Source organism: Ranitomeya imitator, chromosome 7, assembly GCF_032444005.1.
Source record: "Ranitomeya imitator isolate aRanImi1 chromosome 7, aRanImi1.pri, whole genome shotgun sequence".
NCBI classification, from domain to species: domain Eukaryota; kingdom Metazoa; phylum Chordata; class Amphibia; order Anura; family Dendrobatidae; genus Ranitomeya; species Ranitomeya imitator.
This window is the reverse complement of record NC_091288.1, coordinates 177,630,982-177,644,208: the sequence shown is the minus strand read 5'-3', so window position 1 is coordinate 177,644,208 and position 13,227 is coordinate 177,630,982. Positions and strand designations below refer to the sequence as shown.

Sequence of the window (13,227 nt, the reverse complement as noted above, 5' to 3'; positions counted from 1 at the left end):
ACCACTTGGCGAAAATACTGCAATCCACTACGGATTTAACTGTGCAAATCTGCAAGGGAAATCCACAAATTCTGCAGTTCGGATTCACCCTAAATTTATATAGGATGGCATTTCCTCTGCAAATCAGCAGCAGAAAATATGCAAGTACAATGCGGGTTTTGCTGCAAATTTGCTAGTGATTTCACTCCTCTACAATGAATTACGTAAGATCCACGATGAAAATAAACAGAACAAATCGGCATGATGCAGAACTGAAAATCTTTACAGTGTGTAAAGGAGATTTGGTCAAACCTTATCACTTCTGCAGGTCTGGTACTACGCTGTGAATTTTCCATTGCAATATTTAAAAAAGTGAGATTCTTATAAATGTGCAATGTACTGTGTAAGGGCTGTGTCCGACCATGCACAGCTGCTCCAGTACATGGTCAGCACATACCACAATTCCTGGCCAGGGGAGGAGGAATACGTGATTGTATAGATGACATAGTAATGGCTCGCAGCTGCTACTTTCTGTGAGGTAAAACATTACCCTGCCTATTTTATCACAGGAGCAAATGTTTCTGTCCCTGCACAGTCAGAAACAGCCATTGCACAGTACATACCAGGTGCACATTTATAAGATTATCTCAGCACAGGAACATTTTTTTTTTTAACACATCCAATTGTGAAACTTAGGCTAGGTTCACATTACGTTAGTGCAGTCCGTTCAGCGCATACGTTTAACGGACTGCGTTAATGCAAGTGCCGAAAAAGATCGCGTTTATGCGATCACGCTAGCGCAGATGCTCTATCTGTGCTAGAGGTGACGGACCCGAAAACGCTGCAGACTGCGTCCGAGGGTCCGTCACAGAATGACGGCACATCACTAACGGATGCCGATTATGACATGTGTTAGCGATGCGCTACATAATGGCAGTTAATGGGTGCGCTAACGCATCCGTTACATAGCGTTAGTGCCGCTATGTAACGGATCCCGTCAGCGCATTGCCATTAACGCAATGTGAACCTAGCCTTATTGTTCCAAAGATTTATGGATTAAAATGTACTTTGACTGTGGGACAAGCCCTTTTAAGGCTGGCGTTACGTATGCCAGTCTTAATGAAAGGTACCCTGGAGTCAAAATTCATTAGAGAGAATCTGTCAGCAGGTTTTTGCTATGTAAACTGACAGCACCATGACGTAGAGGTACAGACCCTGTTCCAGAAATGTGTCGGTTGACTGGGTGCAGCAGTTATGATAAGAGTCACAGTTTCATCTACTGCAGATCTAGCAGAGCTCAGTTGAGCGATTTATAACCCCGGCGCACAGCACAGCCTTCTCTGCTCTCGGATTACATAGCAAATACCTGCTGACAGATTCCCTTGAAGAGATGTCCGCATCTTTTCAGTGGTGTGCATCTTGCCAGAAACGCTATTACTGTTATGGACTGGAGTAAGGAACGCTGGCACATTTGTTAAATTTGATGGCCGGGTGTAGCCATGCCCTGTCCCGCCACAGCCCCTCCCCAGCTCGGTCTATCTTGGCAGAGCTGCTTCAAACTAGAGTGAAAAATGGCAAAAGTCGCAAAATTTTACTCAAAAATGTTGTAACTTTCCAAAGTGCATAGTGGATGCTTGCTCACCGAGCCCCACTCCATACAGCCAACCAATTCCAGCCCTGTGCTGATGAGGGCCTAAAGCCCGAAACACGTGTCCACAGGTAGGAATTGGTTGGCTGTGTAAATTTAGAAACTAATCCGCAGCATTGCACGCTTGGCGATTCCAAGCGCTGTGGATTAGACTGGGGTGGAAATAGATGATTTGCATAGCTCCGCCTACTGCAAAGGATTCTGGGTAAACCTGCTATTCTTTGTATTATGCTGCTTGCAAGTACTTTCCGTTTCAGGAAAGCATCCACTATGTATTTCCTTTAAGTAGAGGGCTTTTCGGTCTCTTTCGTCCCGCTACATTTAGCCCAACTTGGGTCTCTCCCTAAGGTGGCTAGCATGTATGTAACTTTCCAAAGCATTTTACGAGAGTTTTCTAGATTAAAAGCTTTGATGTATCAGGCCCACAGTTTCTAGACCCCCAAGTGAATATGAGCCAAGACCAATAATACTTTTATATACTGGTAACCCTTTTATACCAACTGGCAGAGCGCCCAGGTACAAACCTCCAATGTATGCCTGTATTACTGAGGAACCTTGCTTTCTGCACAGCTTTGTGCCAGTAATAAGGAAGTACGGTACTCAATATTCAAGATCATAAGGAAGTAGACATCGTTTATACAGGCAGACCAAAGGAAACGATGTGCACTGAGCGATCTGTAATAAATCGATCAGTGCGCATAGATCTCGGCAGTGCGAGCTCTATTTACAAGGGACGATTTTCTCGTTTGCAGGATGGGCAGGTTCACACTGAGCAGCGATCAGGAACGAACGATCGGGGAATCACTGCCCCGTATTGGAATCTGGGGTCAGGTTGCTGTAGCCACCAGATAAGGCTACTTTCACACTAGCGTTAACTGCAATCCGTCACAATGCGTCGTTTTGCAGAAAAAACGCATCCTGCAAAAGTGCTTGCAGGATGCGTTTTTTCCCCATAGACTTGTATTGACGACGCATTGCGACGGATTGCCACACGTCGCATCCGTCGTGCGACGGATGCGTCGTGCTTTGGCGGACCGTCGGGAGCAAAAAACGCTACATGTAACGTTTTTTGCTCCTGACGGACCGCTTTTTCCGGCCGGAACTCCGCCCCCTCCTCCCCGCACCCCACAATGGGGCAGCGGATGCGCCGGAGAAATGCATCCGCTGCCTCCGTTGTGCAGTGCGTTAAACGCTAGCGTCGGAATCTCTGCCCGACGCATTGCGACGGGGAGATTCTGACGCTAGTGTGAAAGTAGCCTAACTGGTCACAGCCATCATCCACTACAAGTCTACTATACACGTGTCCATTTGAGCCATTCGCCATTCATTTTTGTGGTACACAACGGCATTCAAAGAGAATAACCCTGCCAGTGGCCTGCGGATCACCCAAGACTCTGGAAATACCATGGGTCCCTTCACAAGGGGACTGTCAGGATGTTCAGCAATATTGAATACAAAAAAAAGTGCAGTCAGAAGCGTGATCTGCTGTCAAATATACGTCACTATTATCAAGTATGTAGCTGTAAACTGCTCCGGACAGCTGTCATGCCTCCATTATACGTGAACGTCATGATGTGACTGCAGCCATACCTCTTATCGTAGTAACAAAACCCATGTAAAATGTCAGCAAAGGCGGCAAATACCAGGCAATGGGAACGTTGCAGGTCAACGTGGTTAGTCAAAATAGTTGACATTCCTAAAGATTATAAAATCGATAAATCAGACGTTTCCAAACCAGAAAGTGGCACATTAGGAACTGGTTTCCCCGTTCCTGGAGCTAATTATAGGGTGAGACCTGCAAAGTCATTTGGACTATTTTGAGCAGACCTGGGCAAACCGCGGTCCGAGAGAGCCGGAGGGCTGAAACAGTGGTCCACGGGCCGCACCGTGCCCTCCCCCGCTGTCACCGCTATACACATTTTATGGATGCAGACAGCGGTGAATATATTGGCGGTGGTGGCTCCAAACAGCGTGGGAGACAGCAGACGAGATGGCGTTATTTCATCGCATCAACTGTTCACTGCAGAGAGTCAGTACACTGGAGACAGGAGCAGAATGTCGGGGGGACAGGAGCGAAGAGATTTATTTTTTTATTTCCCATGTGTATCGGATGTTTGTATGTATATCGAAGGCTATGTGGGGGCTCACACTGTATATGGGGGGCTATGTGGGGGCTCACACTGTATATGGGGGGCTATGTGGGGGCTCACACTGTATATGGGGGGCTAACGCTGTATACGAGAGGCTATGTAGGGCGCATGCTATATACAGGGGGTGGTGTGCGGGCTCATATGGTATATACGAGGCTGTCAACATACTTAATTTTGCTCAATATTAAATGATTCACTATAATTACTTTCTAATTATATTGTATGTTGATATTAATATTGAGCAGAATTAATTTCAGCCTATTGGTTCGGCCTCCACAACAGTCATGGTCTCTCATGTGGCCCATTGGAAAAATAAATTGCCCACCACTGATTTAAAGGATTATTCTCAACAATAAAAGCTTGGATAGGTGTTAACTTGTGGATCCGACTGATGGGTCCAGGGTCTCATTTCGCCTCAATTTCTGACATTGGTATGTAAATGGAGTTATCAAGGTTCACCGACTCCCATCACCCCCTGCAATCTAACCGCAGGGTACCAACAGGTTTGCCAGTCGCTGCCATTTTTGCTCTCCTGTGAAGCTCAGCCATAGGCTTCATAGGTGACTGTGATGTGTCCTATATCCTGCAGTACCATGGTACTGTAGTATCTAGTATACCAGTAAGTGATCTGACGGTCGAGGGTTCAAGAATAAATTAAAAATTCAAAATCACCTTTTCCCCCCCCCTCAATGAAAAAAAAAATACAAATTTGGTATTGCCACATTTACATAAGCCTGGTCTATTAAAATATGACTAATCCATAAGGAAAATGTCGCAAAAAGATACAAAAAATAAAAACCTCAGAATTGCATTTTTTTGTCACCTCAACAAAATAAAAACAAAAGAGGGATCAAAATGTTGCGTGTACTATGAAAACAAGCGGGCACACTGCTCCAGCAATGAAAAAAAATTAAAAAGTTGTGAGTTGCAGAAAATGGAGAGAAAAAAAAATAGTTTAACAAACTTAAGAATTTTTTTTTACCACTAAAATAAATAAAAACTATGCACGTTTGGCATCGCTGTAATCGTACTGACCTGGAGAATCATGCTGACCGGTCATCTTTAAAATAAAAAGAGTTCCTTAAAAACCGAACCCCCAAAAAACAATGACAAAACTGTACTTATCCACTGCAGGGAGGGGCGCCGTTTCAATTTTCACCTTAAGCAGCAGGATGACTAGAATCGGCCCTGGCTAGGACCACCGCTGATCCAGAATACAGGATTCTGAAATGCCCCGTCAATAGTGGAGCAATGGCAATGTACCGGACTGACGGAGAAAGTATGGGGAATTCTCAGCAAAGGAAGCAACAGCACATTCTAGCAATATGGCGTTGCTTTGTAGAATAAGAAAAAAAACTTTAAAAGGTATTTCTGGGATTTAATTTTACCATTCTTGCAGATATAAGCTACCCTGTATATCAATGCAAGAGCTGCACAGGCCCCTGTGTTACCCAATCAACTCATCAAAAGAATCCAGGCCGCTGTTTATGGCAACCTGTCAATGGATTGCAGACTCAAATCTGACAATTTCCATCATCCAACACATGGGGAGTGTCAGGGGTAGATTTACAAAGACCGGATATGCTGCAACAGTAAATCCAGAGGACGCTGCAGGAAAAACTGCACCAAATTGTATATTTAACCCCTTAATGACCGCCAATACGTCTTTTTCCTGACCTGAGATATAAGGGAATAGCATCCCCATACTGGTGACAATCCAGCAGCTGTCGGCTGTACACGATAGCTGACAACTGGCTGCATTAACCACGATCAGTGTTAGCACCGTCCATATCGGTTGAACCCCTTAGTTGCTGCTGTCAATAGTGGCTACATCATATGAATGGTTAACAAAGTGTGGGGGCTTCTTCTTTATTCCCATCAGCACCCTGAGATCATGATTTTGTGGTCCTGATGTTTGCAATGGCAATTCACGACCAAATAGCGGCCTTAGAGACTGACGGTTATAGCAAACTGTTCAAAAGTTAGCGACATTTAGGTGGTAAAAATACACTTTTTTCATTCCCATCATGTCACTTTGCATTAAATTCCTGAAAAGCACGTGAAGGGTTAATAAACCACTTGACAGCCGTTTTCAATGTGTCAGGGGGCGCTGTTTTTAAAATGGTATCACTTTTCGGGGGTTTCCAATATATGGGACCCATAAAGTCACTTCAAATCTGGATAGGTCCCTGAAAAAAAATAATTTTGTAAATTTCCTTGGAAAAATTGCAGCTACATTTTAAAACCTCCTAAAATGCTAACAAAATAAAAACGTTTTACAAATGGTGCTGATGTAAAGCCGACATGAGGGAAATTATATTTATTAATGTTTTTTAATACTTTTTTTTTTTTAAGTTTGTGTCAAGTTTCTGATATTTTTGTAAATAAATATTTTGGGAAATAAACTAAAAAACTTATTTACCACTATCATAAAATACAATGTGTCATGTAAACAATCTAAGAATCACTGGGATATGTTGAAGCTCCAGAGTTATTTCCACATTTATGGTACAGTGGTCAGATTTTTTAAAAATTGGTCTCGTAAAAAAAAAAAAAAAAAACCTGGAATGGTCCCAGAGCGAATGTGCGCGCTACTGTACCTCACTTTCGGGAGTGTACGTCTACAGGAGGTGGACACTCAGAAGTCTACCAGGTCTGAACGTCTGCTCCTGTAGGCGCACACTCCGTAAAAAGTGTGCGGCAGAGAGTAGATATGCTCTGCCATTACCATTAGAGTCTATGGCTAAGTCGGCGCATGCGTGCGGACACAGTTTTGCGGGGGATTTCGAACGTATGCCTGACGAGGACACAGAACGCGATATGAAAGAACCTTATGCAATATATCTGTTCAGATGGCAGGTTTTACACGTACTGTGTGGCCAAAAAAAAAAAAACCCCTCTCATCATGAACTCGCCTGTACTGTGGAGGAGACTCACCTATACAAGTCTATGGATGCATAGGAAAAAAAACTAATAAAAAAGCAGATAAAAACTGCAGCTTCCGTGTAGCATTTGATTTTTATGGATACATCGCCATTATTAACAAAGGAAGCTGGATTGTCTACATATTACTAAATGTCACGCGGGGGTAAAAGGCGGAAACTTGGTGAGGAGGGGGTAAACAGCAGGAATTTCCTGAATGAGTATTGGACGCTCTCCCCTGCGCCCGCCTGACCCCAGACTCACGCTCTCCCCTGCGCCCGCCTGACCCCAGACTCACGCTCTCCCCTGCGCCCGCCTGACCCCAGACTCACGCTCTCCCCTGCGCCCGCCTGACCCCGGACTCACGCTCTCCCCTGCGCCCGCCTGACCCCGGACTCACGCTCTCCCCTGCGCCCGCCTGACCCCGGACTCACGCTCTCCCCTGCGCCCGCCTGACCCCGGACTCACGCTCTCCCCTGCGCCCGCCTGACCCCAGACTCACTCTCTCCTGCGCCCATCTGACCCCAGACTCACGCTCTCCCCTGCGCCCGCCTGACCCCGGACTCACGCTCTCCCCTGCGCCCGCCTGACCCCAGACTCACTCTCTCCTGCGCCCGCCTGACCCCAGACTCACGCTCTCCCCTGCGCCCGCCTGACCCCAGACTCACTCTCTCCTGCGCCAGCCTGACCCCAGACTCACTCTCTCCTGCGCCCGCCTGACCCCAGACTCACTCTCTCCTGCGCCCTCCTGACCCCAGACTCGCTCTCTCCTGCGCCCGCCTGACCCCAGACTCGCTCTCTCCTGCGCCCGCCTGACCCCAGACTCGCTCTCTCCTGCGCCCGTCTGACCCCAGACTCACTCTCTCCTGCGCCCGTCTGACCCCAGACTCGCTCTCTCCTGCGCCCGCCTGACCCCAGACTCGCTCTCTCCTGCGCCCTCCTGACCCCAGACTCGCTCTCTCCTGCGCCCGCCTGACCCCAGACTCACTCTCTCCTGCGCCCGTCTGACCCCGGACTCACTCTCTCCTGCGCCCGCCTGACCCCAGACTCACTCTCTCCTGCGCCCGTCTGACCCCAGACACGCTCTCCTGCGCCCGTCTGACCCCGGACTCACTCTCTCCTGCGCCCTCCTGACCCCAGACTCACTCTCTCCTGCGCCCGCCTGACCCCAGACTCACTCTCTCCTGCGCCCGTCTGACCCCGGACTCACTCTCTCCTGCGCCCGTCTGACCCCAGACTCACTCTCTCCTGCGCCCTCCTGACCCCAGACTCGCTCTCTCCTGCGCCCTCCTGACCCCAGACTCACTCTCTCCTGCGCCCGCCTGACCCCAGACTCACTCTCTCCTGCGCCCGTCTGACCCCGGACTCACTCTCTCCTGCGCCCGTCTGACCCCGGACTCACTCTCTCCTGCGCCCGCCTGACCCCAGACTCGCTCTCTCCTGCGCCCTCCTGACCCCAGACTCACTCTCTCCTGCGCCAGCCTGACCCCAGACTCACTCTCTCCTGCGCCCGCCTGACCCCAGACTCACTCTCTCCTGCGCCCGCCTGACCCCAGACTCACTCTCTCCTGCGCCCGCCTGACCCCAGACTCACTCTCTCCTGCGCCCGCCTGACCCCAGACTCACTCTCTCCTGCGCCCGCCTGACCCCAGACTCACTCTCTCCTGCGCCCGCCTGACCCCAGACTCACTCTCTCCTGCGCCCGCCTGACCCCAGACTCACTCTCTCCTGCGCCCGCCTGACCCCAGACTCACTCTCTCCTGCGCCCGTCTGACCCCGGACTCACTCTCTCCTGCGCCAGCCTGACCCCGGACTCTCTTTCCTATGCCCGTCTGACCCTGGCCTAAGATAGGGCTGAGGTTTGGGTAACACAATAAAAAGAATTTAATATACTTTTTGAAAAAAAGAGGAAAAGCCACAAAAAAGTGACCTAGAAGACAATGTATTTGCTTAACCTACAATACGTGCACCTGGGGGGAAAGAAGGCAGATCACCGGCCACAGCTCAGGTACGGGGGCGACCGGTGGGAGCCCATATCTATCACAGGTCACCTGACACATCACACTGTGATCACCCTGGGATGTGTCCACGGTGGCCGCACACACCACGCACTGTGCCCCGGCACACAGGGCAGCAGGTGGCACCCAGCACTCTACCTGAGGGAAGGCTCTGTGGCTCTGCATGCTGGCTGCTGCTCTCCGCCGGTGCCTGGCTCCTCGGATTTCTCCCCAGCAGTATTTCCCTGTCAGCACTTCCGCCTTCCTTCCCTGCTCCGGTCAGCCCCGTGTCTCCACGCTGGCAGCGCTGACGTTTCCAAGCAGCGCTCCTGCGCGTCCACAGCGCCTTCTACTGGGAGCACATGAACGCGCAGAATAGCCGACTACAGGCGATATGGCCTCTGCCGGCCACCGTACTGGCGCTGTCACCTAACAGCCGGAATGTAAACGGCTGAGGGAGTGGATGACGTCAGTAATTGGGCGGAGCCAACCTGCCAATCACTGCTGGAGAGTGAGACAGTTCGTCTCCTCTGTCATATCAGATCCATGTGATAACGGCCTGTGTCTCATATCACAGTGTATTATATCACGGTGTATTATATCACGGGTGTGTCATATCACGGGTGTCTCATATCACAGTGTATTATATCACGGTGTATTATATCACGGGTGTGTCATATCACGGGTGTCTCATATCACAGTGTATTATATCACGGTGTATTATATCACAGGTGTGTCATATCACGGGTGTCTCATATCACAGTGTATTATATCACGGTGTATTATATCACGGGTGTGTCATATCACGGGTGTCTCATATCACAGTGTATTATATCACGGTGTATTATATCACGGGTGTGTCATATCACGGGTGTCTCATATCACAGTGTATTATATCACGGTGTATTATATCACGGTGTATTATATCACGGGTGTGTCATATCACGGGTGTCTCATATCACAGTGTATTATATCACGGTGTATTATATCACGGGTGTGTCATATCACGGGTGTCTCATATCACAGTGTATTATATCACGGTGTATTATATCACGGGTGTGTCATATCACGGGTGTCTCATATCACAGTGTATTATATCACGGTGTATTATATCACGGTGTATTATATCACGGGTGTGTCATATCACGGGTGTCTCATATCACAGTGTATTATATCACGGTGTATTATATCACGGGTGTGTCATATCACGGGTGTGTCATATCACGGGTTTGTTATATCACGGTGTATTATATCACGGGTGTATTATATCACGGGTGTGTCATATCACGGGTGTCTCATCTCACAGTGTATTATATCACGGTGTATTATATCACGGTGTATTATATCACGGGTGTGTCATATCACGGGTGTCTCAGCTCACAGTGTATTATATCACGGGTGTCTCATATCACGGGTGTGTCATATCACGGGTTTGTTATATCACGGTGTATTATATCACGGGTGTCTCATCTCACAGTGTATTATATCACGGGTGTCTCATATCACGGGTGTGTTATATCACGGTGTATTATATCACGGGTGTCTCATCTCACAGTGTATTATATCACGGGTGTCTCATATCACGGGTGTGTTATATCACGGTGTATTATATCACGGGTGTCTCATCTCACAGTGTATTATATCATGGGTGTCTCATATCACGGGTGTGTTATATCACGGTGTATTATATCACGGGTGTCTCATCTCACAGTGTATTATATCACAGTGTATTATATCACGGTGCATTATATCACGGTGTATTATATCACGGGTGCATTATATCACGGGTGTCTCATATCACGGGTGTATTATATCACAGTGTATTATATCACAGGTTTATGATATCACGGTGTATTATACCACAGGTGTATTATATCACGGGTGTCTCATATCACGGGTGTATTATATCACGGGTGTATTATATCACAGGTGTATTATATCACAGTGTATTATATCACGGGTGTATTATATCACAGGTGTATTATATCACGGGTGTATTATAGCACGGTGTCTCATATCACGGGTGTATTATATCACGGGTATCTCATATCACGGGTGTATTATATCACGGGTGTCTCATATCACGGGTGTATTATATCACGGTGTATTATATCACGGGTGTATTATATCACAATGTATCATATCATGGGTGTATTATATCACGGGTGTATTATATCACGGTGTATTATATCACGGTGTCTCATATCACGGGTGTATTATATCACGGGTATCTCATATCAAGGGTGTATTATATCACAGTGTATTATATCACGGGTGTATTATATCACGGTGTATGATATCACAGTGTATTATATCACGGTGTATTATATCACGGATGTATTATATCACGGTGTATTATATCATGGGTGTCTCATCTCACAGTGTATTATATCACAGTGTATTATATCACGGTGTATTATATCACAGGTGTGTCATATCACGGGTGTGTCATATCACGGGTTTGTTATATCACGGTGTATTATATCACGGGTGTATTATATCACGGGTGTGTCATATCACGGGTGTCTCATCTCACAGTGTATTATATCACGGTGTATTATATCACGGTGTATTATATCACGGGTGTGTCATATCACGGGTGTCTCAGCTCACAGTGTATTATATCACGGGTGTCTCATATCACGGGTGTGTCATATCACGGGTTTGTTATATCACGGTGTATTATATCACGGGTGTCTCATCTCACAGTGTATTATATCACGGGTGTCTCATATCACGGGTGTGTTATATCACGGTGTATTATATCACGGGTGTCTCATCTCACAGTGTATTATATCACGGGTGTCTCATATCACGGGTGTGTTATATCACGGTGTATTATATCACGGGTGTCTCATCTCACAGTGTATTATATCACAGTGTATTATATCACGGTGTATTATATCACGGGTGTGTCATATCACGGGTGTGTCATATCACGGGTTTGTTATATCACGGTGTATTATATCACGGGTGTATTATATCACGGGTGTGTCATATCACGGGTGTCTCATCTCACAGTGTATTATATCACGGTGTATTATATCACGGGTGTGTCATATCACGGGTGTCTCAGCTCACAGTGTATTATATCACGGTGTATTATATCACGGGTGTGTCATATCACGGGTGTCTCAGCTCACAGTGTATTATATCACGGGTGTCTCATATCACGGGTGTGTCATATCACGGGTTTGTTATATCACGGTGTATTATATCACGGTGTATTATATCACGGGTGTCTCATCTCACAGTGTATTATATCACGGGTGTCTCATATCACGGGTGTGTAATATCACGGTGTATTATATCACGGGTGTCTCATCTCACAGTGTATTATATCACGGGTGTCTCATATCACGGGTGTGTTATATCACGGTGTATTATATCACGGGTGTCTCATCTCACAGTGTATTATATCACAGTGTATTATATCACGGTGCATTATATCACGGTGTATTATATCACGGGTGCATTATATCACGGGTGTCTCATATCACGGGTGTATTATATCACAGTGTATTATATCACAGGTTTATGATATCACGGTGTATTATACCACAGGTGTATTATATCACGGGTGTCTCATATCACGGGTGTATTATATCACGGGTGTATTATATCACAGGTGTATTATATCACAGTGTATTATATCACGGGTGTATTATATCACAGGTGTATTATATCACGGGTGTATTATAGCACGGTGTCTCATATCACGGGTGTATTATATCACGGGTATCTCATATCACGGGTGTATTATATCACGGGTGTCTCATATCACGGGTGTATTATATCACGGTGTATTATATCACGGGTGTATTATATCACAATGTATCATATCATGGGTGTATTATATCACGGGTGTATTATATCACGGTGTTATATATCACGGTGTCTCATATCACGGGTGTATTATATCACGGGTATCTCATATCAAGGGTGTATTATATCACAGTGTATTATATCACGGGTGTATTATATCACGGTGTATGATATCACAGTGTATTATATCACGGTGTATTATATCACGGATGTATTATATCACGGTGTATTATATCATGGGTGTATTATATCACAGTGTATTATATCACAGGTGTATTATATCACGGTGTATTATATCACGGTGTATTATATCACGGGTGTATTATATCACGGTGTATGATATCACGCTGTATTATATCATGGTGTATTATATCACGGATGTATTATATCACGGTGTATTATATCACGGGTGTATTATATCACAATGTATTATATCACGGATGTATTATATCACGGTGTATTATATCACGGGTGTATTATATCACAGTGTATTATATCACGGGTGTATTATATCACGGTGTATTATATCACAGGTGTCTCATCACGGGTGTATTATATCACGTGTCTGCCCAGTGTCTTATAGGATATCACTCATCTGTGCGGCTCTCTCATACCAGTCTATTATCTATCTATATCTTTTATCTATCTATCATCTATCTATCAATTTCTATCATCTATCTATTATCTATCATCTATCAATTTATAT

At 46.1% G+C, this 13,227-nt stretch overlaps 1 protein-coding gene across 4 annotated transcripts in view; it reads right to left on the bottom strand.

Moving 5' to 3' along the window:
* PDXDC1 (pyridoxal dependent decarboxylase domain containing 1) overlaps window positions 1-9,114 on the bottom strand; it is an 80,586-nt gene extending 71,472 nt beyond the window's left edge. The window contains exon 1 of one of the 4 annotated variants that reach the window (XM_069734108.1): window positions 8,856-9,114. In XM_069734108.1, the coding sequence (XP_069590209.1) occupies window positions 8,856-8,882 (27 nt within the window). In that variant the 5' untranslated portion in view covers window positions 8,883-9,114. The remainder of the gene's footprint in view (window positions 1-8,855) is intronic. The other 3 variants (XM_069734111.1, XM_069734107.1, XM_069734109.1) reach the window with 3 other exon arrangements.
* Window positions 9,115-13,227: the final 4,113 nt, after the last annotated feature.